At 41.2% G+C, this 26,111-nt stretch overlaps 1 protein-coding gene across 1 annotated transcript in view; it reads left to right on the top strand.

Annotated features, from left to right (window-relative positions):
- Positions 1-25,780, top strand: part of LOC138978286 (uncharacterized) — a 42,653-nt gene extending 16,873 nt beyond the window's left edge. The window contains exons 2-3 of the mRNA XM_070350965.1: positions 23,049-23,176; positions 25,134-25,780. Of these exons, the coding sequence (XP_070207066.1) occupies positions 23,049-23,176; positions 25,134-25,224 (219 nt within the window). The 3' untranslated portion in view covers positions 25,225-25,780. The remainder of the gene's footprint in view (positions 1-23,048; positions 23,177-25,133) is intronic.
- Positions 25,781-26,111: the final 331 nt, after the last annotated feature.

The raw sequence follows: 26,111 nt of genomic DNA, 5'->3' as shown, positions 1-26,111 counted from the left end.
GAGAGAGAGAGGGGGGGGGGGGGGGGGGGAGAGAGAAGAGCGGCGTTACAAACAGAACGTGCGAGAAAAAAGTCAAACACAAAAAAAAAAACCCATCAGATTTATATTAAAAAATAAAACAAAAATAAAACGAAAGTTGGTGCAATCAGCTTTTTGGCAGTTTAATCTCTTAGAGATTTGTCGATTTAAACAAATACTTTTTACATATCGGATGAAAGACGCTTGGACATAATTACTGGACGCAGATTTCTGAGATTATTTCCAGTGTTTCTTATATTCTTTCTATGCCAGTTTTGGAACTATTTTCAACCTTTGCATCCTGCAATAGCTAATTATTTATCTAAAGCACTCTCATAACACCCGGATATAACCTTTGAAGAAAGTAAAACCTCTGATTGGTCAGAAAGAAAAAGTCATTGAGAGATTTGCGTACTGTCTATCTAGAGAAGCTCCGTACTATTCAACTGTTCATCGGCTTCAGAATTCAAAGACCTCTGACATGATTGACTTTGTAAAATACCATGTTGACCCCCCCCTCCACTCAAGTTTATTAAATGTTAAAGACTAACAAACAGATCAAACGAATCGAACTTTTGTGAAATGTTTTCTAAGGCATGGAATCAAAATGTTGACCACATTTTGACTGATTTGGGGCTTTCTTGTTTTTTTATATTTTTTTTATACTATGTGAACACGAAAGGGATCCTTAGCTTTGTGTGCTTGGGTTACGTTTCGCTGTGCACCTCTAAAGACAGTCAGCTCTGCACCTCAAAAGACACTGAGCACTGCGCCGTTAAAGAAATTCGGCACTGCACCTTTAAAGAAATCCGTGAATGCACATTTAAAGGAATTCAACATTGCACCTTTAAAAACATTCCTGCATTTTTAGCCACAGCGAAACTCCTTACTAAATTTTCACCTTCTTATTTCATTTACTCGAGTTGCGAAGTGTTAACTTAAAGTCATTAATGTCACAGGCGTGATCACAAGGGCAAGTGAACTGAGCTTCTGCATCTACTTCGCGAAAAGTGCCGTAAGGCCAGGCGTGACAAAGACTATGTAGATGGTAATAGTTGCTGTAAGGGTAGTCCATGAAACGAACATGTTTTGTGTTGTTTTTGTTAGTTTGTGTAAGTTGGTTGCCGCCAATCCTGTACTTGTTTTTGAAACATTTCATGCAAAAATTAATCACAACTGGCATGAAGACCAAACAAACTGAGAAGAAAATGTTTTTGTTTTTTTCCTCAAATCGAGGTGCCTATTTCTAGGTAGCTCGTTGCAGTAAATATACTCTTTTGTTTGTTTGAACACTTTTTTCAGATGGTTATTAGGATATTCACGTGAACCTAGGCCCCTAAGCACATACATTTCAATATGTGTTACATATTATTTGATTTGGAATGTGTACCGACTAATTATTTATTTATGTCTGTTTTTGTGAGGCGCCTTGAACAGTTTTAGGATTTGCGTCATATAAATATCCTCATTATTAGTATATTATTCTGGATGACTGAAAGTGCACACAGAAGAAAACTACATGTATTTGAAATCGAATTTCTAGGACTTATTCAAATCCGGGAGTCGAGCATCTTTAAGTCTGGCCAATTTAGCATCGTGCAAAACGTGCCCGTCACAACAAACCTGAACCTTAATCTGCATTGCGGTTAATGGGCACTTCTTTAGCTGAACGATACCGCGTGACTCATGCGTGACTATGTCGAATGCCGCGTAAGGGTTGGCCTGCTTTACAAGAGCAATTCATCTTGGGGATCAGTTACACAAAACGAAATAATGTATTTTTATTGGGCTTTTTGAGACAGTGTGGTAGAAATAGCCCTACTTGTGACCAGGGCCGGACCCAGGGGGGTTCCAGGGGTTAACCCCACCCCTGGAAAAAGCATGTACCTTGCTTTGAGTGGTTTTTTTTTATATTTAGTCAAGTTTTGACTAAATATTTTAACATCGAGGGGGAATCGAAACGAGGGTCGTGGTGTATGTACGTGCGTGTGTGCGTGCGTGTGTGCGTGCGTGTGTGTGTGTGTGTGTAGAGCGATTCAGACTAAACAACTGGACCGATCTTTATGAAATTTGACATGAGAGTTCCTGGGTATGAAATCCCCGAACGTTTTTTATTTTTTTATTTTTATTTTTTTATTTTTTTATAAATGTCTTTGATGACGTCATATCCGGCTTTTCGTGAAAGTTGAGGCGGCACTGTCACGCCCTCATTTTTCAACCAAATTGGTTCAAATTTTGGTCAAGTAATCTTCGACAAAGCCCGGACTTCGGTATTGCATTTCAGCGTGGTGGCTTAAAAATTAATTAATGACTTTGGTCATTAAAAATCTGAAAATTGTAAAAAAAAATAAAAATTTATAAAACGATCCAAATTTACGTTTATCTTATTCTCCATCATTTGCTGATTCCAAAAACATATAAATATGTTATATTCGGATTAAAAACAAGCTCTGAAAATTAAATATATAAAAATTATTATCAACATTTTTTTTTCGAAATCAATTTAAAAACTTTCATCTTATTCCTTGTCGGTTCCTGATTCCAAAAATATATAGATATGATATGTTTGGATTAAAAACACGCTCAGAAAGTTAAAACGAAGAGAGGTACAGAAAAGCGTGCTATCCTTCTCAGCGCAACGAATACCCCGCTCTTCTTGTCAATTCCACGGGCACTGCCTTTGCCACGGGCGGTGGAGTGACGATGCTACGAGTATACGGTCTTGCTGCGTTGCGTTGCGTTCAGTTTCATTCTGTGAGTTCGACAGCTACTTGACTAAATATTGTATTTTCGCCTTACGCGACTTGTTTACTAGTTTTAGCACCAAAACAATGCTGCTCTTAACCCTCAAAACAAGGCCCAGAATGCACCAGATTGCACAGATTTTAACCGTTTTTCAAACATTTTCCGGGGGAACATGCCCCCGGACCCCCCTAGTTCAAAGCAGGCGCGCGCTTGTGGCTTCGCCACTTCGCTGATTTGCCCCCCCAAAAAAGGAGGAACCCCCCCCTTACAACTCATTTGGTCCGGCCCCGGTGACACTCATTTGCTGTTTAGGATTTTGTTCATGATGGCACTCTGAGTATTCAGTTCGGGCATTCTGAATATTTAGTTGGGGGCATTATTGGGCTTTTTGAGACAGTGTGGTAGAAATAGCCCTACTTGTGACACTCATTTGCTGTTTAGCGATTTCTTTTTTTAATGACACTCTGAGTATTCTGTTGGGGCATCTTGAGTATTCAGTTAGGGCATCTTGAGTATTTAGATGGGGCATCTTGAGTATTCAGTCAGGGCATCTTGAGTATTTAGATGGGGCATCTTGAGTATTCTGTTGGGGCATCTTGAGTATTCAGTTAGGGCATCTTGAGTATTTAGATGGGGCATCTTGAGTATTCAGTTAGGGTATCTTGAGTATTTAGATGGGGCATCTTGAGTATTCAGTTAGGGTATCTTGAGTATTATGTTAGGGCATCTTGAGTATTCAGTAAGGGCATCTTGAGTATTTAGATGGGGCATCTTGAGTATTCTGTTGGGGCATCTTGAGTATTCAGTTAGGGCATCTTGAGTATTTAGATGGGGCATCTTGAGTATTCAGTTAGGGTATCTTGAGTATTTAGATGGGGCATCTTGAGTATTCAGTTAGGGTATCTTGAGTATTTAGATGGGGCATCTTGAGTATTCAGTTAGGGTATCTTGAGTATTTAGATGGGGTATCTTGAGTATTCAGTTAGGGTATCTTGAGTATTTAGATGGGGCATCTTGAGTATTCAGTTAGGGTATCTTGAGTATTTAGATGGGGCATCTTGAGTATTCAGTTAGGGTATCTTGAGTATTTAGATGGGGCATCTTGAGTATTCAGTTAGGGTATCTTGAGTATTTAGATGGGGCATCTTGAGTATTCAGTTAGGGTATCTTGAGTATTTAGATGGGGCATCTTGAGTATTCAGTTAGGGTATCTTGAGTATTTAGATGGGGCATCTTGAGTATTCAGATAGGGCATCTTGAGTATTCAGATGGGGCATCTTGAGTATTCAGTTAGGGTATCTTGAGTATTTAGATGGAGCATCTTGAGTATTCAGTTAGGGTATCTTGAGTATTTAGATGGGGCAACTTGAGTATTCAGTTAGGGTATCTTGAGTATCTAGATGGGGCATCTTGAGTATTCAGATAGGGCATCTTGAGTATTTAGATGGGGCATCTTGAGTATTCAGTTAGGGCATCTTGAGTATTTAGATGGGGCATCTTGAGTATTCAGGTAGAGTATCTTGAGTATTTAGATGGGGCATCTTGAGTATTCAGTGAGGGTATCTTGAGTATTCTGTTAGGGTATCTTGAGTATTCTGCTAGGGCATCTTGAGTATTTAGATGGGGCATCGTGAGTATTCAGTTAGAGTATCTTGAGTATTTAGATGGGGCATCTTGAGTATTCAGTTAGGGTATCTTGAGTATTTAGATGGGGCATCTTGAGTATTCAGTTAGGGTATCTTGAGTATTTAGATGGGGCATCTTGAGTATTCAGTTAGGGTATCTTGAGTATTTAGATGGGGCATCTTGAGTATTCAGTTAGGGTATCTTGAGTATTTAGATGGGGCATCTTGAGTATTCAGTTAGGGTATCTTGAGTATTTAGATGGGGCATCTTGAGTATTCAGTTAGGGTATCTTGAGTATTTAGATGGGGCATCTTGAGTATTCAGTTAGGGTATCTTGAGTATTTAGATGGGGCATCTTGAGTATTCAGATAGGGCATCTTGAGTATTCAGATGGGGCATCTTGAGTATTCAGTTAGGGTATCTTGAGTATTTAGATGGAGCATCTTGAGTATTCAGTTAGGGTATCTTGAGTATTTAGATGGGGCATCTTGAGTATTCAGTTAGGGTATCTTGAGTATTTAGATGGGGCATCTTGAGTATTCAGATAGGGCATCTTGAGTATTTAGATGGGGCATCTTGAGTATTCAGTTAGGGCATCTTGAGTATTTAGATGGGGCATCTTGAGTATTCAGGTAGAATATCTTGAGTATTTAGATGGGGCATCTTGAGTATTCAGTTAGGGTATCTTGAGTATTCTGTTAGGGTATCTTGAGTATTCTGCTAGGGCATCTTGAGTATTTAGATGGGGCATCGTGAGTATTCAGTTAGAGTATCTTGAGTATTTAGATGGGGCGTCTTGAGTATTCAGTTAGGGTATCTTGAGTATTCTGTCAGGGTATCTTGAGTATTCTGTGAGGGCATCTTGAGTATTTAGATGGGGCATCTTGAGTATTCAGTTAGGGTATCTTGAGTATTCTGTTAGGGTATCTTGAGTATTCTGTGAGGGCATCTTGAGTATTTAGATGGGGCATCTTGAGTATTCAGTTAGGGTATCTTGAGTATTAAGTTAGGGCATCTTGAGTATTCAGTTAGGGCATCTTGAGTATTCTGTTGGGGCATCTTGAGTATTCTGTTAGGGCATCTTGAGTATTCAGTTAGGGCATCTTGAGTATTCTGTCAGGGCATCTTGAGTATTCAGTTAGGGTATTTTGAGTATTCAGTTGGGGCATCTTGAGTATTCAGTTAGGGTATCTTGAGTATTCTGTTGGCCGTAGTCAGTATGTGTCTGTCAATAATCTCTCATCTCCTCCATCTCCTCTCTGTTTCGGCGTTCCCCAGGGATCAGTTCTAGGCCCAGTTTTATTTGTACTATACACCACTCCTCTCTCTGCCGTCATCAAGCAACACGCAGTCAATCACTACCTCTTTGCAGACGACACACAACTCCAACAAGCATGCAAGCCTACAGAAATCCAAGCGGTGACGCACACTCTCCAAAACTGCACTTCAGATATTAAATCATGGATGACAAACAATATGCTCAAGTTAAATGATGACAAGACTGAATTTCTTCTTTTCTCTGGAGCTTCCTGTTCGACCACTTCCCTTCCAGCCTCCATCACAGTAGGTTCTAGTGACATTTCTCTCTCTGATAGTGCTAGGAATCTTGGGTTCATCATGGACTCCCACCTCTCAATGAAACAACACATCAAAAAAGTCTGTCAGACATGTTACTTTGAGATCAGAAGAATAGGTTCCATAAGAAAATTTCTCACTGTTGATGCCACTAAAACTCTCGTTACATCCTGCATTCTGTCCAGATTAGATTACTGCAACTCCCTTCTCATAGGCTGCCCTGACTCCACTCTCCAACCCTTGCAAAAAGTACAACACTCTGCTGCACGTCTCATTTTCAGAGCACAGCATCGACAACCCTGCACTCCTCTCATGAAAGAACTTCACTGGCTTCCTGTATCTGAACGTATTAGGTATAAAGCTGCCTGCTTCTGCTACAATATCATCTCTGAATCGGCACCTGCCTATCTTTCTGAACTGGTCTCTCTCTACACTCCCTCTCGCACCCTTCGTTCTTCTGATGATGCTCGACTTCTCTGCCAAGGTCGCTTTAAACGCAAGGCTCATGGCTTCCGCACGTTTTCGTATTATGGACCTCAGTTATGGAATTCACTCCCCTTTCAATTACGTCACTCTCCATCCATTTCATCTTTTAAGTCCAATTTGAAAACTCACTTGTTCCAACAACACTACGGATATTTCCTTAGTATAGAGTCTGGGGATGTGAGATGTGCATGATGTGTTGTTTGAATCTGACAGTGATTGTATGATTTTTGTATACATGTATTGTTGTCCCGCGCTTTGAACTTTTGATAAGGCGCTTTATAAATGCCCGTTATTATTATTATTATTATTATTATTATTGGGGCATCTTGAGTATTCTGCTAGGGCATCTTGAGTATTTAGATGGGGCATCTTGAGTATTCAGTTAGAGTATCTTGAGTATTTAGATGGGGCATCTTGAGTATTCAGTTAGGGTATCTTGAGTATTCTGTTATGGTATCTTGAGTATTCTGTTAGGGCATCTTGAGTATTTCGATGGGGCATCTTGAGTATTCAGTTAGGGTATCTGGAGTATTCAGTTAGGGCATCGTGAGTATTTAGATGGGGCATCTTGAGTATTTAGATGGGGCATCTTGAGTATTCTGTTGGGGCATCTTGAGTATTCAGTTAGGGCATCTTGAGTATTCAGTTAGGGTATCTTGAGTATTCAGTTAGGGCATCTTGAGTATTCAGTTAGGGCATCTTGAGTATTCAGTTAGGGTATCTTGAGTATTCAGTTAGGGTATCTTGAGTATTCTGTTGGGGCATCTTGAGTATTCTGTTGGGGCATCTTGAGTATTCAGTTAGGGTATCTTGAGTATTCAGTTAGGGTATTTTGAATATTCAGTTAGGGTATCTTGAGTATTCAGTTAGGCTATCTTGAGTATTCAGTTGGGGCATCTTGAGAATTCAGTTAGGGTATCTTGAGTATTCTGTTGGGGCATCTTGAGTATTCAGTTAGGGCATCTTGAGTATTCAGTTGGGGCATCTTGAGTATTCAGTTAGGGTATCTTGAGTATTCTGTTGGGGCATCTTGAGTATTGAGTTAAGGTATCTTGAGTATTCAGTTAGGGCATCTTGAGTATTCAGTTAGGGCATCTTGAGTATTCAGTTAGGGTATCTTGAGTATTTAGATGGGGCATTCTGAATATTTAGTTGGAGACATCTTGAGTGTTCAGTTGGGACATTCTGGATACTTAAGTTGGGGCATCTTGAGTATTCAGTTGGGGCATGTTGAGTATTTAGTTGGGGCATCTTAAGTTTTTAGTTGAGGGCATTCTGAGTATTCAGTTGGGGCATCTTGAGTATACAGTTGGGGCATTCTGAATACTTAGTTAGGGGCATCCTGGGTATGCAGTTGAGGGCATTCTGAGTATTCATTTAGGGCATTCTGAAAATGTAGTTGGAAGCATCCTGGGTATGCAGTTGAGGGCATTCTGAGTATTCAGTTGTGGTATTCTCGGCTTTTAAAGTCCCTGACACGACGACGAGAGACGCCATTATTTGTCGTTGTAATTGTTTTCCGTTCGCGGCTAGTTCGGCCAGTTCGAGTAATTTTTGAACGATGCAAGCTTCCGTGACACAATTTGCTTATTTGCTGCATCGTCGTACAGGGAATGTTCGACTCCTCCAAGAATTAAAACGTTTATATTTTTAATGTCAAAGTGATTGGAACCGCAAAAAAAGCGTGGTTTTTTTCTTCTTAGATGTATGTTATCTTCCACTTTCATTGACGTTTGAGCCGAGACAGCCTTTGGCAAACAAGGTTGATGATGTATTATACAACGACTCGTTGGACTGTTGTTTTCATGGGTGTGCGGCGGTTGGCCTAGTGGTAAGGCGTCCGCCCCGTGATCGGGAGGTCGTGGGTTCGAACCCCGGCCGGGTCATACCTAAGACTTTAAAATTGGCAATCTAGTGGCTGCTCCGCCTGGCGTCTGGCATTATGGGGTTCGTGCTAGGACTGGTTGGTCCGATGTCAGAATAATGTGACTGGGTGAGACACGAAGCCTGTGCTGCGACTTCTGTCTTGCGTGTGGCGCACGTTATATGTCAACAACAACATGGGTGTGCGGTCTCCGTCCGCACATTGGTTTGTCCATCAAAAGCCATGGTGCCGATGACGTCAAAACTACAAAGCTTGCGCATACAAACACAATCCAGTTATATACCATTGACCGGAAGACTGAAGGGTGTGCCAAACCTCACCGTCCTGTGTTCGATGTCTAGGTCACTGGAAAAGCTTATACTTTGTGATAGTTTTTATCTCAAATAATTATGTGTGTATATTAGTCATGTTTTAGTTGAATTTTTCCGCACTGAAGCAGGAAATGTATGTTAATAATAATTAAAACATTAATAATAAAGAGCTCATCATCACAAAAACTCACGGCGATGGAATAACAATGTTGATGTTCATCCTCCGTATGTCTTTCTAAATTAGTTACTGATAGAACTATACTTTCCAGTCAGATTATCTGTATGTTGAACAAGTTATTTTGTGATAGGATTTTGTAATCCATTATCCTGAAATAGACGAATTTTAATTAACAAGTTCACTAAAAGCTTTTTCGGCTTGAGGTTAAGGTCGCTAGCTAAAGGTAAACGTCCGACATTAAAAAGGGCTCGGAGATTTTAATGCGTGTCCTCATGTCCTTATCTTTTTCGTGTGTGCACGCAAGGTGTGTGTGTGTGTGTGTGTGTGTGTGTGTGTGTGTGTGTGTGTGTGTGTGTGTGTGTGTGTGTGTGTGTGTGTGTGTGTGTGTGTGTGTGTATGTATGTGTAGGTGCGTGTGTGCGCGCGCGTGTGTGTGTGTGTGTGTGTGTGTGTGCGTGCGTGCGTGCGTGTGTGTGTGTGTGTGTGTGTGTGTGTGTGTGTGTGTGTGTGTGTGTGTGTGTGTTGCCCTGACCGATATCTGTACTTTACAGTCAAGCACGTGCAACCTGGAAACATTTAAGGACAGTGCACTGCTTAGTGACTCACTGCATGCGCCTGATCACCCCACCCCATTTCAACCCAACATAATATCTCATCCTCCACTAGTTAACACAAACCCCCCGCGGGTTAGGAGGAGTCCCATAATTTATTGGTTGGGGCGAGAAAGAATGTACCCGATGCCCCCCAGCATGTCGTAAGAGGCGACTAACGGATTCTGTTTCTCCTTTTACCCTTGTTTAAGTGTTTCTTGTATAGAATATAGTCAATGTTTGTAAAGATTTTAGTCAAGCAGTATGTAAGAAATGTTAAGTCCTTTGTACTGGAAACTTGCATTCTCCCAGAAAGGTAATATATTGTACTACGTTGCAAGCCCCTGGAGCAAATTTTTGATTAGTGCTTTTGTGAACAAGAAACAATTGACAAGTGGCTCTATCCCATCTTCCCCCCCCCCCCCCTTCCCCCGTCGCGATATAACCTTCGTGGTTGAAAACGACGTTAAACACCAAAGAAAGAAAGAACTAGTGAACACCCCCTCATTCCCACTCTCTTTTTCCCTTCTATGAACCCCCCCCCCCCCCCGCCCCATTTGAACTGTCATCTCTGTATCAAGCATTATAAGCTATTTGCGGACTTATCTCAATTAAATGTCAGTGTTTTACGACAAGAAAAGGAGCAGGAGGAAATAAACAACAGCAACAGCGACAGCAACGCCACTAATACACCCACCAACACCGACGCCAACAAATGTAATAAAAAGAGAATGCAAAGTCCAAGGGAAGCTGAGTCATTTTGTTTTCATTTTGCTGAGGCTATTTTCAAGTCGAAAGAATGTTTTAGGAAAAATATGTGCGCAGAAAAATGACTTGACATATCAGTCTCAAGATGAAGTCGCAATGGTTGCCAACATACATGAACTAACACCGAAAAATTATAATTAGCAAGTGAGTATCGGCTACTGTATGCAACTATAGTATCTGCAATCTGTTTTTCATCCGAAACGGCGCGCGACTTAACCCCAGACGGCATGGTATTTGACCTCAGCTATTTAGGTGCATTCCTTAAGCTCAGGTTTCGCATCTTTGAATGAACCGAATATGTGCGGAATTTTGCCGTAAGAGATTACAAAAGCGAGAAGAAAAAAACTGGCATCCAACGGTAAACAAGCATGCTGCCTTGAAAAAGATGCTATTCGTAGAAGCAGGTTATCTTATTTTGTGGAGCCTAACGACTCGTGTTTGACATAGAAACATCCTGTTTATCCCGCGCTTACAGACCATCGCAAAGAATAATCTATTTAAGCATCTAAATCTCTTGGCGTTTGTTTTTGTTTCTCTCAGATATTGTTTAGTGTTGAAGCGACAGGCTTGATAAAAACTTTCATCAAAGGACGTTTCGGCTAAGCGTAGAGTGCTATTAAGTGTTGATTTTCTTATTTTTTCTCTGGTATAATTGTGCTTAATAATAGCTTGAGGTGGAAGTGTTATTGGAATTAACTGTGCGTATTATTCTCTTTAAACATCATGCAAGCTTGATTTATGTTTTTGTTTCATGCTCCCAACCATCAAAGCCGGCTTAAACTGTCACGTGACCGAGTTTTCAAAAGGAGGACATGCCTGTCTGTAATGAGCCATTATTAGCTTCAGTATCAACCCCTAAGTTGTGATATTCTACACTTTGAAACGATCACTTTAATGTGCGAAACATTCTTTCTTTGTTTTTTAAAAGAGGTCATCCGCTGCAAAATAGCAAAACGCATTCAGTTTTATGGAATGCTATGAAGTATCTCATTCCCTCAAGGATAATTAATGTTTTTGCACGCAACTATAAATTGCATGAATACAATGACAAATCTGCGTAGCAAAATTCTGCTCAGTATCACATGTTTAACGACTTGGAATGCGGAGGCTCTAAATATCTGGATCGTCACACCATTTAAACTTTTTGATGCAGCAAGAATGTCCACATCTCATTTACACCGTTAACATTTGCATTTAAATGTAGATTACCAAGTGGTCTCGTCATGCATCTGAAAAGAATAAATCTCCTCAATTTAACGATACTGCACTTTGTTTTTAAAGTCTCAACACTGCTAGTATACTAAAGAAGACAGTCATGCTTAAATATCTGAAGCTTCAAAGTTCGCATCTTGCCTCTGGTTAAAGAAATGTCGCTTTGTTTAATTATCAAAGTCATCATTATCACCAAAAATGAGAACAACAACAACAACAACAACAACAACAACATCGACAGCAGCATTAACGAAAGCAACAACAACCGTACACGCACCTTAAGAAGTTTTGGAAGCAATCTTGTCCACTATAGGGCAAGGGCAACCGGAAAAATATTTTTCAGCCATCAAAAGTAATGCAGAAAAGACACAATTGTTTCATGTCTGTCGAAACCTGAAAATGTGTATTATGCGTTTAGTTCACAACCTTATTGAGGAATAAATGGACCCGTTTTGCTTCCTGTTCTTCCACCAGCGGCTCAGTTGCTTTAATTTGTCACCAGAAATACTTTATGAACTCTTTGATTTCAAGCCGGTTTCTTTCATCAACCAACATCGGCCAAACAGAAAACGCAATTACAGCTGATACAATCATTAAAAAAAAAACCAAGAAACGCAAACCAAACTTTTACACGCGCGGCAATGGCAAAACAAACAACGGAATAACAAAAACAAAATAAGTAGAACAAAAAGAAAAAGAAGAACATAAAATAATCTACTATTTACTACTCTGGCTGACACACACACACACACACGCACGCACGCACGCACGCACGCACGCACGCACGCACACACGCACGCACACACACACACACAAACACACACACGCACACACGCACACACACACACACACACACACACACACACACACTCACACACACACACGTTCAGCAGCAGCAGCAGGATTAGCCTGAATAGACTGTTACACTTGTTCTCAACCCGGTAGAGTCTTAAGGTTTTTGCCTACCTATCAAATCAAAATAACACCATCCGATCTTGTCTATGTCTCTTGAATCAAAGTAACGCCATCCTGTCTGAACTAGTTTTAGGTTGAGCAAATACGTACAAGAACAATCATGCCTTTTTGCCCTATTCTGTGTGTGTGTGTGTGTGTGTGTGTGTGTGTGTGTGTGTGTGTGTGTGTGTGTGTGTGTGTGTGTGTGTGTGTGTGCGTGTGAGAGTGTAGCGCGTGCGTGCGTGCGTGCACGCGCGAACGTTGCGAATTATGTGATGCACAGGCACTTCATTCAGAAACAGCTAACATTCAGATTTTCAGTAGACCGCAGATTTTGGTTTTCACTTCCACGATGTTTTGTGTTTGTGTTTGTGTTTTGTTTTGTGTTTGTTTACTACAAGAGGACATTGACACTGACACTGACACAGTTTTATTGAATATGGGCCTACAGCCCCTTTCAATGGGGGGGGGGGGGGGGGGGGGGGGTGGGGGGGTACACATGAATCACAGGAAAAAATAGAAAACATGATATTTAAACGCATGCAAAATACACAGTGGTTTGTTCCAAGCTTTCCTCTATCAATAATCTTGCACATCAATGCTGCCTAATATATACATACAACCGAACAATAAATACAGCAACAACAAAACCTTCAGCGACAATTAATCCTCATTATTATTTAACAGTGACAATCTTAACTGAAATGCAAAAAAACAAAAACTTTGCTAAATCTACAATTGTTTCTGTGTCTTGTTTTTTTAAACATGGTAATCATACTGCCCAACTGATCACCAACACTTAAAAACTGTGCTAAATACTTTATTCTTAACTCACAATATGTTTGGCATTAAAAAAAAATGGATTTCGGTCTCTAATTTAACTTCACAAAAGGGGCAACACTTGTTTTCTGTTGAATTTTGGACGCGATATCTGTGGATATTTATCTGTGAAACACCCATTCTAAATTGAGCGATGACATTTCTGTACACATCTTTCCATAAAATGTCCACATAACGTTCTTTTTCAAAACAGGCTTTATATTTTCCATACAGTGATAGGCGCTCACTCGATTCCAAATGATTACGCCAATCATGACAGAAGGAACTGCAGAGCCTCTCCTTCAGTTCTGCAAAAAACACCCTCTCGTTTCCACATCCAAACATCCAAACTTGGTAAAAATCCATTTTCACACAAAACTGCCTTTACATGCGTTACCCATGTGATACCACCTTTTTCGTGGAGGTTGAACAACATTTTGTATGCCTTCTTTGAATAAAAATTGTCTGGCTGTCTCAATAACCGTAACCAATATTTAATCAACCTTGTGACTGTTGTCACCCAAAGAGGATACCTACCCAATTCACCATACACAACATCATTGGGAGTTTTATCTACTACGTGTAGAAACCGTTTACATGCAAATAAATGAACACGTTCCAATTGGTCATACTTCTCATAACCCCAAATTTCGGCTCCATATGATAATATTGGCAATACTTGCGCATCAATTGAGTTACAACCCATGTTCTTTAAAGTATTCAAAATTTCGATCGTGCTTCGCTTTGCTCTTGTTGCTGCGTCTTCAATTGCGACGCCATAACTATGTCTTGTTGAAAAGGTGAGGCCAAGATATTTACAACCTCCAACTGATTCCCATCAAAAATCCATTTTTCTCTTGCACTTAAAAATCCGCCTTTTCTGAAAACTATTATTTTTGATTTATCCAGATTTACTCTAAGACCCAGTCCTTGCATTGCTGTACATAACACGTTTAACTGGTTCTGTAATCCAATAACAGTGGATGCTATCAAAGTGAGATCGTCAGCAAACAATAACAAAAAAGTTCAAGTTCCGTAGGACCGAGGGACACACCATGTTTGCCCTTTTCAATAATTTCGTTCGCCAACTCATTAATTAACAAAGAAAACAGCATTGGGCTCATAACACAACCTTGTTTCAGCCCTTGTAGACATTCGAAATAGTCCGTATAACCCTCATTGGAAAGGACACGTGCTTCAACAGTGACATACATAGCTCTTATCATTCTTAACATTCTTCCGCTGACACCCGATCTCATCAACACGGACCACAGCACAGTGCGGTTAACAGTATCGTAGGCCTTTCTAAAATCTATCAAACCAACATACAAGAGGACATTGCTACTAATCCATCTGACTTTGCCACTTTCAGCAAGGAAACAGAAGGAGAACAAGGTGTAGAACAAGGAAAAAGAGAACAAGAAGAAGGAGAACAAGTAGAAGATTCATTTTAGTAGTTCAAAATGAACTCTCTGAGCAAATAGTTTTTTTTTTTATCAAGTTACGTACGTACATTCCTTTAATGCGAAGTCAAAGGTTCAGAATTTAATCGACATTTTAATCTAAAAATATCGCTCTTGACCGTGACCACGGCTTCGCTTTATTTACAACGATCTTGTATGCTTGAATTTGTTCATAAAAACCAAACCTTACCTTTGTAGGGTGCCTTTGAGTAGAAAAAGCCTGGTCGACTCTGGTTTCTTTTTTCTCTCGATTAATCCGATGAAAACAGTGCCTGAGACAGCAAGACTTGCTAACACTGAGAGCGGAAGGAGGGGGGGGGGGGGGGGGTTGATGCAAGAAGCAGATACGTCTTGTTTGTGTTTCTGTAACACCTGCTAACGATAAAAAGGTCACTGTTTGGAGAGGAATCATTTTCACAGGAACGCTAAACGCTGCTAAAAACGTCTGCATGAAGCAGACGACATTTGGATTCCTCTTTCCGCGCATGCCCGTAGGAGGGGAGATAATCGCGTCGATCATTGCGTTAAGATGACCACAATCCTACCTCAAGGGAAGTAATCGTTTGATTGCACTCTGTGGGGAGAACCAGTACGATTGTTGCTAAAGGTCATGGGCTTTTTGTCCCCACCAACTTTTTGTGATCAAAGGTTTGTGGTAGGGTCATTATTTACAGTCTGTCGCGATCTCTATATCATTCTGTTTGCGTCTGTCTGTCTGTCTGTCTGCCTGCCTGCCTGCCTGTCTGTCTGTCAGTGTCTGCCTGAGTCTGTCTGTCTGTCTGTCTGTCTCTCTCTGTCTGTCTCTCTCTCTCTGTCTCTCTCACACACACACACATACAAACACACACACACACAAACACACACGCACGCACGCACGCTCGCAGACAGACACACACACACGCACGCACGCACGCGCACACACACACCTACACACACACACACACACGCACGCACGCACATACACACACCTACACACACACACGCACACACACCTACACACACACACACACCTACACCCACACACACACCTACACACACACACACACACACCTACACACAAACACACCTACACACACACACATACCCACACCTACACACACATATACCCACACCTACACACACACACACACACACACACACACACACACTCATCGATAGTCTAACAACACCGGCATGATCTGACCACTCGTGGTGATCTCAACATTGGTCACGCTTGCTGTCCATCATGTTCTGATCCCCCCATTGTCTGACATTTGTACAATTCGTAGAAAATTGTATGAGGGGGGGGGGGGGGGGGAGAAATATTGACACTTCATTGGGACACTGCCAATCTTTTTCTACTTGAGGAGGTCGGGGGGGGGGGGGGGGGGCGGGGGGCTATTTTATGAACATTAAAGACAGGGAACGTTCAACGGTATGGTGTGAAGTAGGAAAGGATGACGACACCACAAACATTGCGCAAGGAGTGGAAACTGATACAGAGTCGGCGGGGAGAGGAGGGTGGGATGAGGAGGGGATGGGGATAAAGATAAGAGTAAGAGAGAGAGAGAGAGAGAGAGAGAGAGAGAGAGAGAGAGAGAGAGAGAGAGAGAGAGAGAGAGAGAGAGAGAGAGATTGATTGATTGATTAAACTTTATTACAGAAGGATGGAGATTTTAGGCGTTGCCTAGTCTTACAATCTGTCCTTGCTAACTAACATGAATACAAAACAGAACATGAAAACATTATAAGAGCAAAAAAGGTTGACGGCAAAAATAATCGTACATATGATAATAAATGGCATTTAAAGGCAAAGAAAAAGTTATAGTATTTGATACTATTAAATACAATAACAGCAATAGAAATATGAAAATAGAAATAATGGTAATGATGATGATGTCATAACGATAATGACAATACTAACTGTAAAAAAAGAAGAAAAATAAAAGAATAACAATAATAATAATAATTATAACAATAATAATAAAAATAAAAATAATAATAATATTAATAAAGTAGATGTGTACTGCCGGGCAGTACATACCCCAAGCGAAGTCGTCCATCTGTGTGTACATGATTCTCTCTCTCTCTCTCTCTCTCTCTCTCTCTCTCTCTCTCTCTCTCTCTCTCTCTCTCTCTCTCTCTCTCTCTCTCTCTCTCTCTCTCTCTCTCTCTCTCTCTCTCTCTCTGTCTTAAAATGTGTCATCGATGACGTGTTTTCATACTTGCTAATGCGGCAGGCTAATCATGACGTCAAATTGAAACTTCTTGAAGTCTCTCAGAAAGGGACATGAAAACCATGTGGGGGTTACTGGTTTGGGCTGAAAAAAAACCCAACTCCACCTAAAATTCAAGCGCCTATGGGGCTGAATTATGCAGCATAAATTGTGAAACATCAGGATATCTCACACTTTCAATTCTGCCATCATGTCAAATCTGACAACAAACCTACCCACAAAATGTCATAAATATCGGTGTAGAATTGAGACTTAACGGTTTTTAACTGCCAAAAATAAGTTTTTTTGACTGGAATAGTTTGTCTTGAAATTCAGTTTGGGACAACGGACCCACCCACTAAATTTCATAAAGATAGGTGAAAATTTAAATGTAACGGTTTTTAACTGCCAAAATTATGTTTTTCTTCTGGAAAAGTATGGAGTGAAAATCAGTTGGGGACAACGAACCTACCCACAAAATTTCATAAATATCGATGAAGAATTGAGATTTAACGGTTTTTAACTGCCAAAAATAAGGTTTTTTGTCTGGAAAAGTATGTCTTAAAATTCAGTTTGGGACAACGGACCCACCCACTAAATTTCATAAAGATAGGTGAAGAATTGAAATTTAACGTTTTTTAACTGCCAAAATTATGTCTTTCTTCTGGAAAAGTATAGAGTGAAAATCAGTTGGGGACAACAAACCTACCCACAAAATTTCATAAATATCGGTGAAGAATTGAAATTTAACGGTTTTTAACTGCCAAAATTATGTTTTTCTTCTGGAAAAGTATGGAGTGAAAATAAGTTGGGGACAACAAACCTACCTTTAAAATTTCATAAGAATCAGTGAAGAAATAGGATTTAACGATTTTTTAACAGCCTTGACACTGAACATTTGATAAATCATTGGTGATGTCATCATAACCCAGTCGTTGTAGTTGTCGTCGTAGTTGTTGGTGTTGTTGTTGTCATGTTCGTTGTCGTGATTGTTGTTGTTCTCGTGTTGTTGTTTTTGTTGTTGTTGTTGTTGTTGTTGTTGTTGTTGTTGTTGTTGTTGTCGTCGTCGTCGATGTCATTTGTTGTTGTTGTTGTTATCGTCGTCGTCGTCGTCATCGTCGTCGTTGTCAGAGGTTATTTCTAAAGATTTCATTGATAGTCTTTGTTCTCGTCACCAAGACTTGCTAAGAACAAGCTTGGAACAGCAAGAGTTCCAAGAACAAGATTAGAACAACTCATTACATCATTACCAGTACGTCATTTGTATTTAGAACACACTTTAGAAAAAAACTCTTCAGCTACAAACCAGTCACCCTCACATGTCGGAGGTGTTTGTCTAAACCACTTACTGAAATGTTTTGAGGTTTAATGACCATACACATGTTGAACCGGTGAGTGTCTTCCGCTGCTTAATTCGCAAATAACTATTTTATTAAAGTCCGCTTGAAACGCTCAAAGATGAAATTCCATGTTAAAAAGTGACAAAAGTTTCACATTTTCCCGTTGTAACAGCTTCCGATGATATTATATGAAAATTCTGATCCTCTGAGAGGATTCCCCGAAACAAAATCAGTTTGTACGCCTAATTTTAATAGAATTGTCCAAACAGTGTCGCTAATATTGTGCTAAAAGATGAATTCTAGAACAATGTTCACAGACAGACACCACTTGGCAAAAAAATTTTCAGTGCTGGGAGATGAAAAAAAAAACTACCTCGCTACGCGCGGGCTTCGCCCGCGCTCCGCTTGGATAATAATAATAAATATTTGCTGATAATGATAATAATAACAGCAATATGATGATAAGCAAGCAACAAACAGCAAGTCAAGTGTACTCAAAAGTAAAGTAAAAAAAATAAAAAAGTCACGAGCAATAGAAACATGTGGTCCAAATGAAACAACAACGGCAAGCAAGCAAAATAACAAACAGTAAGTCATTTGTATTTTACAAAAGATACCGACAACATAGCAAAAGGAAGAAAAGAACTACAACAAAGGATATACCAACACAACAGTAACAACAGAAACAGCAACCCTGAAAAGAGACTGCTATAAGATAACCGGTATGTTTGATAACATTAGGACGGTTTAATGCATCGGAGTAAACCCATTTTGAATCACCACTAGGTTACGATAACGGTGGAACGCTCCACTTGGAATCAGATTTGAAACAAATGTCTGTGTATTTGCTTTTTAAAGGCTTTGACTGATGGGATATATTTTAATGCTGTTGGAAGTGAATTCCACACTGATGACCCTGAAAATGCAAGACTAGACTTGTACAAATCTAGTCAGGGCAAGGTGGAATGAATTTACTAGAACCATACCTGTTGGTTGCTTTTTGAAACAGCGACAGAATGTACTCTGGGACTTCCTTGTTCATAACTCTAAACATGAATAATGATTTATTCAGTTTAAGCTGCTGGTTCAACGGAAGGAGGCCAAGCAGTTTCAGTTTTTCGTCAGTAGTGACCGATGAGTTAGGTATCATAAGTTTAGCTGCACGACAATGGGAGAGAGAGAGAGAGAGACTGAGAGACGAGAGAGAGAGAGAGAGAGAGAGAGAGAGAGAGAGAGAGAGAGAGAGAGAGAGAGAGAGAGACTGAGAGAGAGACTGAGTGAGAGAGAGAGAGAGAGAGGGAGGGGAGAGAGAGAGAGAGAGGGAGGGGGGAGAGAGAGATAGAGACTCTGAGAGAGAGAGAGACTGAAAGAGAGAGAGAGAGGGAGGGGAGGGAGAGAGAAAGAGAGAGAGAAAGAGAGAGAGACTGAGAGAGATGGAGGGGAGAGAGAGAGAGAGAGAGAGAGAGGGGGGGGGAGAGAGAGAGAGAGGGAGGGGAGAGAGAGAGAGACTGAGAGAGAAACTGAGAGAGAGAGAGAGGGAGGGGGGAGAGAGAGAGAGAGAGACTGAGAGAGAGAGAGGGAGGGGAGAGAGAGAGAGAGAGAGAGACTGAGAGAGAGACTGAGAGAGAGAGAACGAGGGGAGAGAGAGGGAGGGGGTAGAGAGAGAGAGACTGAGAGAGAGAGAGGGAGGGGAGAGAGAGAGAGACTGAGAGAGAGAGAGAGAGAGGGAGGGGAGAGAGAGAGAGAAAAAGAGAGACTGAGAGAGAGAGGGAGGGGATAGAGAGAGAGAGACTGAGAGAGAGACTGAGAGAGAGAGAGAGGGAGGGGAGAGAGAGAGACTGAGAGAGAGAGGGAGGGGAGAGAGAGAGAGAGAGGGAGAGGAGAGAGAGACAGAGAGAGAGAGAGAGATAGAGAGAGAGAGGGAGGGGGAGAGAGAGAGAGAGAGAGAGAGACTGAGAGAGAGACTGAGTGAGAGAGAGGGAGGGGGGAGAGAGAGAGAGAACTCAGAACTCAGAACTTTATTACATAAGGGTAAAGGTTTTAGGCTTAGCCTAATCTTCCAACCTGTCCTTGGAACATATACAGAGAATAATTGTAAACAAAAGCAAAGACTGCGCACATACCTCATCAAAGTATTAAACTAATAAAACATCAAAATAATGGTCGAGTATAAACATACAAAATATTGGACTCACAAAGTCATATAAAACAAAACCAGATACAAACAAACGTAAATGTTTTTTACATTTCTTAAAAAAGTACAGCAATGTATTGCCGAACAGGGCCATATATACAGGCAGCTAAAGTTTCAAGAAGAAGGGGGAGGGGGACGAGGGATTACACATTCAGATTAACTACATATACAATATTTAAAAAACAAACAAACACTTAAGAGCATTGCATACATTATCCGAGTACACAATGGAAACTAAACATCAGGAGCAGTTTATAGTGTGATCAAATGTGTGTGCAACTGCCTTTTAAAGGCCTTTAATGATGCGGATCGTTTGATTTCTATTGGAAAAGAATTCCACAGAGATGATCCTGAAAAAGCTAAGCTGGATTAATAAAGATCTATACGAGGAATTGGAGGAAGTACATTTTGAGACCCATACCTCTTCGTAACATGTGTAAAATAGGATTGCACATAACTGGGCACATCACCATGAGAGAGAGAGACTAAGAAAGAGAGAGAGAGAGAGACTAAGAAAGAGAGAGAGAGAGAGAGAGAGAGAGAGAGAGAGAGAGAGAGAGAGAGGGAGAGAGAGAGAGGGAGAGAGAAAGAAAGAGAGACTGAGAGAGAGGGAGGGGAGAGAGAGAGAGACTGAGAGAGAGAGACTGAGAGAGAGAGAGGGAGGGGAGAGAGAGAGAGAGAGAGGGGAGAGAGAGACTGAGAGAGAGGGAGGGGAGAGAGAGAGAGAGAGAGGGGGAGGGAGGGGAAAGAGAGACAGAGAGAGACAGAGAGAGAGAGAGAGAGAGAGAGTGGGAGAGACACAGAGAGAGAGAGAGAGAGAGAGAGAGAGAGAGAGAGAGAGAGAGAGAGAGAGAGAGAGAGAGAGAGAGAGAGAGAGAGATGTGCCAAGTGATACACTGAGTAATATAATAAGGACAACATCCTTCTGCTTCTTTTTTCTTCTTCATCTTTTTTTTTATTTGAGAGAGGGGGGGGGGGGGGGGGGGCAGCACTGGGTGGTAGGTTGGTGTTGATAAAACACAGAGTGTGTGAGAGTCCTATATTTTTCAAGAGTAAAAAAGTTCGTTGACACAAACAAAACCAAGTTAACAAAATGATGTTACCTTAAAACCGCCGTAAACAAAATAGAAGCTGAAGAGTAGAAGACCAATTTTCGCGGGGATGCGAAAAAACAAACAAAAAACACTGTCATAAAAGTTCATCGATAGTTATTTTTACTAACGTTGCTCGTGTAACTAATTTTACCCTTTCTCTCTCCCTCTGGCTCCCTCCACCTCTCTTTCTATGAGAGAGAGAGAGAGAGAGAGAGAGAGAGAGAGAGAGAGAGAGAGAGAGAGAGAGAGAGAGAGAGAGAGAGAGAGAGAGAGAGAGAGAGAATAAATGGTCTCAAATCAAGAGTTTTGATCTTCTCTTTTCTCTTGTTCCCCAACGACCCCCCTCCCCCGCCCCCCCCCCCTCCCCCCCCCCCCGTCTCCTCCCTCCCTCCACCGCTACTCCCCACCCCTATTTCCCATAACGTGCTCTTCTCTTTTGCTCAGTCCACAAGAAAGCAAATGGGATGATTTAAACTTGTTTAATGACAGAAGCACGCAGTTCACAGAAAGAAAAACAAGTCGCTTAAGGCGAAATTACCACATTTAGTCAAGCTGTGGAACTCACAGAATGAAACTGAACATAGTCCGCCGCTAGTGCAAAGGGCAGTGAAAGTGACGAGCCTGTTTGGCGCGGTAGCGGTTGCGCTGTGCTTCATAGCACGCTTTACTGTACCTCTCTTCGTTTTAACTTTCTGAGCGTGTTTTTAATCCAAATATATCATATCTATATGTTTTTGGAATCAGGAACCGACAAGGAATAAGATAAAAGTGTTTTTAAATTGATTTCGAACATTTAATTTTGATCATAATTTTCATATTTTTAATTTTCAGAGCTTGTTTTTAATCCAAATATAACATATTTATATGTTTTTGGAATCAGGAAATGTCGAAGAATAAGATGAACGTAAATTTGGATCGTTTTATAATTTTTTTTTTAAATTTTCAGATTTTTAATTACCAAAGTCATTAATTAATTTTTAAGCCACCAAGCTGAAATGCAATACCGAAGTCCGGCCTTTGTCGACGATTGCTTGGCCAAAATTTCAATCAATTTGATTGAAAAATGAGGGTGTGACAGTGCCGCCTCAACTTTTACAAAAAGCCGGATATGACGTCATCAAAGACATTTATCGAAAAAAAGAAAAAAACGTCCGGGGATATCATTCCCAGGAACTCTCATGTAAAATTTCATAAAGATCGGTCCAGTAGTTTAGTCTGAATCGCTCTACACACACACACGCACAGACAGACACACACACACACACACACACACACACACACGCACACACACACACGCACAGACAGACACACACACACACACACACACACACACACACACACATACACCACGACCCTCGTCTCGATTCCCCCTCTACGTTAAAACATTTAGTCAAAACTTGACTAAACGTAAAAACCATTTGATATTGCCGCAGTCAAATATACTTCACTTCTGCTCATGTTATCAAGTCTTTTAATTTGTTACCAAAGCGGTCGGAGATGGTGTGAGCATATAACGATAACACAGAGTATTGCTGCAGTCAAATACGGGCCTTTTTCATACAATCAGTTATCATATCTCTTGACTGTGTGTTTCAGCGGCAGGTGCGGAGTGTGGCGGAACAGCCCTCCATCTGCAAGAGGAACCACCTGTGTCGCTGGGCCGTGTGTCCCTGGAGTCAGTGGTTCAGGGTCAGCCCAGAGAACTGCCAGTTTGTGGAGAGCACGTGAGTAACACCCCAGTCACACGCAGACGCCGCTTCTACAACGTTGTAAAATTGTCCGAGAGCGTGGCCATGCAATCGTGGGCCAAACGTGGGAGGATCTCCATGAGCGTGGTTTGATCGGAGCGGGGTCGGGAAGCTGCACGCTCTCCCCTCGCTGGCACAAGCCGGTGGGTCGTGGCCCACAGAAAGTGAGATCACATTATTGGCGTTATCCATTCCGCATTCGCCCGCATCCCATTTTCGCGTACAAGATTTGTACTGGAAGTAAACATTTCGTGGAGGGAGTACATTTTTCGTACCTTGGGAAGTTCTTTTCTCGTACGACAGGTGTACTCGTAGTAAGAATTTCGTACGAAATGTTTATTCCGGAGTCAATTTTTCGTGGAGTACAAATTTTGTGTTACACCGGTGCTACTTACTTTTCTAGCCCTGCGGTTGACCATCGCAGGGGTACGTGTTACTAGTATTAAATTTCGTCGGCAGATTTGCCTTAATCAAATAGCCATAAACGTTTCGGCAATTTTGGGAAATGTTCGGCAGTTGTTGGTGTCGGTAAATCCTCGATAAAATATCATAAGTTGTGCAACAAACAACTGAAAGTTAGCAGAGACTTTCTTCCGAGATTTGAAAATTCTCTTAGCAGAGCAAAAGAGAGAGAAATATCCCTTCACAGATAGCCTATTGAGAACATCAGACCCTCCTCCGGTGTACCAAGATTTCAAAGCAAAGTGGCGTGGTGGTAAGACGTCGGCCTCCTAATCGGGAGGTCGTGAGTTCGAATCCCGGTCGCTGCCGCCTGGTAGGTTAAGAGTGGAGATTTTTCCGATCTCCCAGGTCAACTTATGTGCAGACCTGCTAGTGACTTAACCCCCTTCGTGTGTACACGCAAGCACAAGACCAAGTGCGCACGGAAAAGATCCTGTAATCCATGTCGGAGTTCGGTGGGTTATGGAAACACGAAAATACCCAGCATGCCTACTCAACGAAAGCGGAGTGAAGCTGACTATGCTCTCAGAGTATAGTTTGGGGAACCAAAATGGGCAAACGAGCTCACACGTAACCAGAAAATTCTGGAACGCAGAAGAAGAAACAAAAGCAAAGCCCCTTTGTGGGGGACGTATCACAGTGAAATCTAGTCCTGAGGAGGACCATTGTTTTACTACCAATACCTGACATGTGTTTCGACACTAACGTGTCTCATCAGTGGTCGGTTGGTAGAGATTGCAAGAGTTGTCAACCCATTGTATCCAACCAAGAAGCAAAACACTCTCTGAGTGGTAACTTCTGTTGGCATGGGAGACTCCCCTCATCTGACAATCCCAAGAGTACACTTCTGAAGGGAAACGCTTTGATTAAGGTCAAAGTGTGGAATTCAAATTTGTTAGGAAAGAATTTTTAAATGTAGACATGTTTTAACCAATAAATTAGGTTTAAACAAGGAACATTTGAAAAGGCCTATAAGGAGGTACATCTCTGTACCAGTAAAGGATACACGAACAAGGAGATCTAATTTTTAAGAAGTGAAACAGCAAAAGTGGTGATTGTTTTTGCTGCGAATCAACGGCCTTGGTAGAGAAGAAGTCTTATACAAGACTTATGCAGTTGGATCGCTATTAAGGCAATGCAACTTCACGGTGAGCATTTAATAAAATATCAGAAGTTGCTCATATATAGATAGATAGATATAGATGTTTATGAAGAGGGGATATATATCCCAAACAGAAAGGAGTAAGTCATCTTTTTTATTAAACTCTTTGGTCTACTAAGACAGGAAGGATTTGTCGCCTGGAGACGAATGTTCGGCTTTAACCGAAGAGGGGAGGTATCACATTACTACAACATTGATGAGTATTTATGTAAGGCAGATAAATACAATAATGGTAATTCTACGATTGTTTGATGGCTATTTATGTAAGGCAGATACATACAATTATGGTAATTCTATGATTGTTTGCAGGTGCCGATGTCCTTCAGACATGCAGTGCGAGAGAACGAACGCCATGAGGCCCGGATCCGACTTCATCGTCTTCAAATTCCGCTGCCAGTGACCTGACCCAGCGACCAAGTGACACGTGACCCCACTGTGACGTTATACCCACGTGACTGAACCATGCAGATATAAACAGTTATCTGGACTCTTCATGAAAGTTTTAATAAAATGTTTTGATCTTCGTGAAAAATGAGAAGACAAAAAATGTTCTGATATGTCTGTTCATAAAGAAACACTTTGGGCACTTCCAGAGAAACAAATAAAAGTATTTATTTTGGGGTTTCTTCTTCTTCTTCGTACGACGGTGTTTTGGGGTTTGATAAATCAGGAAAAATATTCACTTTCAGGAATGTTAACGTGTTTTGATTGGTTTGTATTCGAGCAAACACAATTTGGACACTTCCGAAATGTGAAAGCACTTCTGATAAGTTTATTTTTTTAATGAGAAATTTCGGGAATTGTTATTCACTGGCGGGTATTTGTGTTTTATTGTGTTGAAGTCGTGTTCGTTCGCTCTGTACAGATGGTGAGATGCATATTTTTGTTTGATTTACTTTAATGAACAACAAGCATGCACAAGTTGACAAAATAAATCATGGTTGTTTAAAAACGTATTGAAAAAAAAGTCGTTTCTGTCGCCGGGTGTGTTTTCTCTATGACTGTCTGTATAAAGTGTGTGTGTGTGTGTGGATGCGTGTGCGTGGGTGCGTGCGCGCGTGTCAGTGCCTGTCTGTCTGGTATTCTGAATCCCCCTCCAACCCGCCTCTCTCTCTCTCTCTCTCTCTCTCTCTCTCAGAGTCTTTCTCTCTCTCTCTCCAATTGTCTCTCTCTCTCTCAGTCTCTCTCTCTCAGTCTCTCTCTCTCAGTCTCTCTCTCTCTCTCAGTCTCTCTCTCTCTCTCAGTGTTTTGTCCGCTTGCAAATGTGTGTGTCTCAGCAATTAGTGC

This window comes from Littorina saxatilis, linkage group LG10, assembly GCF_037325665.1.
Source record: "Littorina saxatilis isolate snail1 linkage group LG10, US_GU_Lsax_2.0, whole genome shotgun sequence".
Classification (NCBI taxonomy): Eukaryota; Metazoa; Mollusca; class Gastropoda; order Littorinimorpha; family Littorinidae; genus Littorina; species Littorina saxatilis.
Note: the sequence above shows the minus strand (reverse complement) of the source record. Positions and strands in the feature narration are given on the sequence as shown.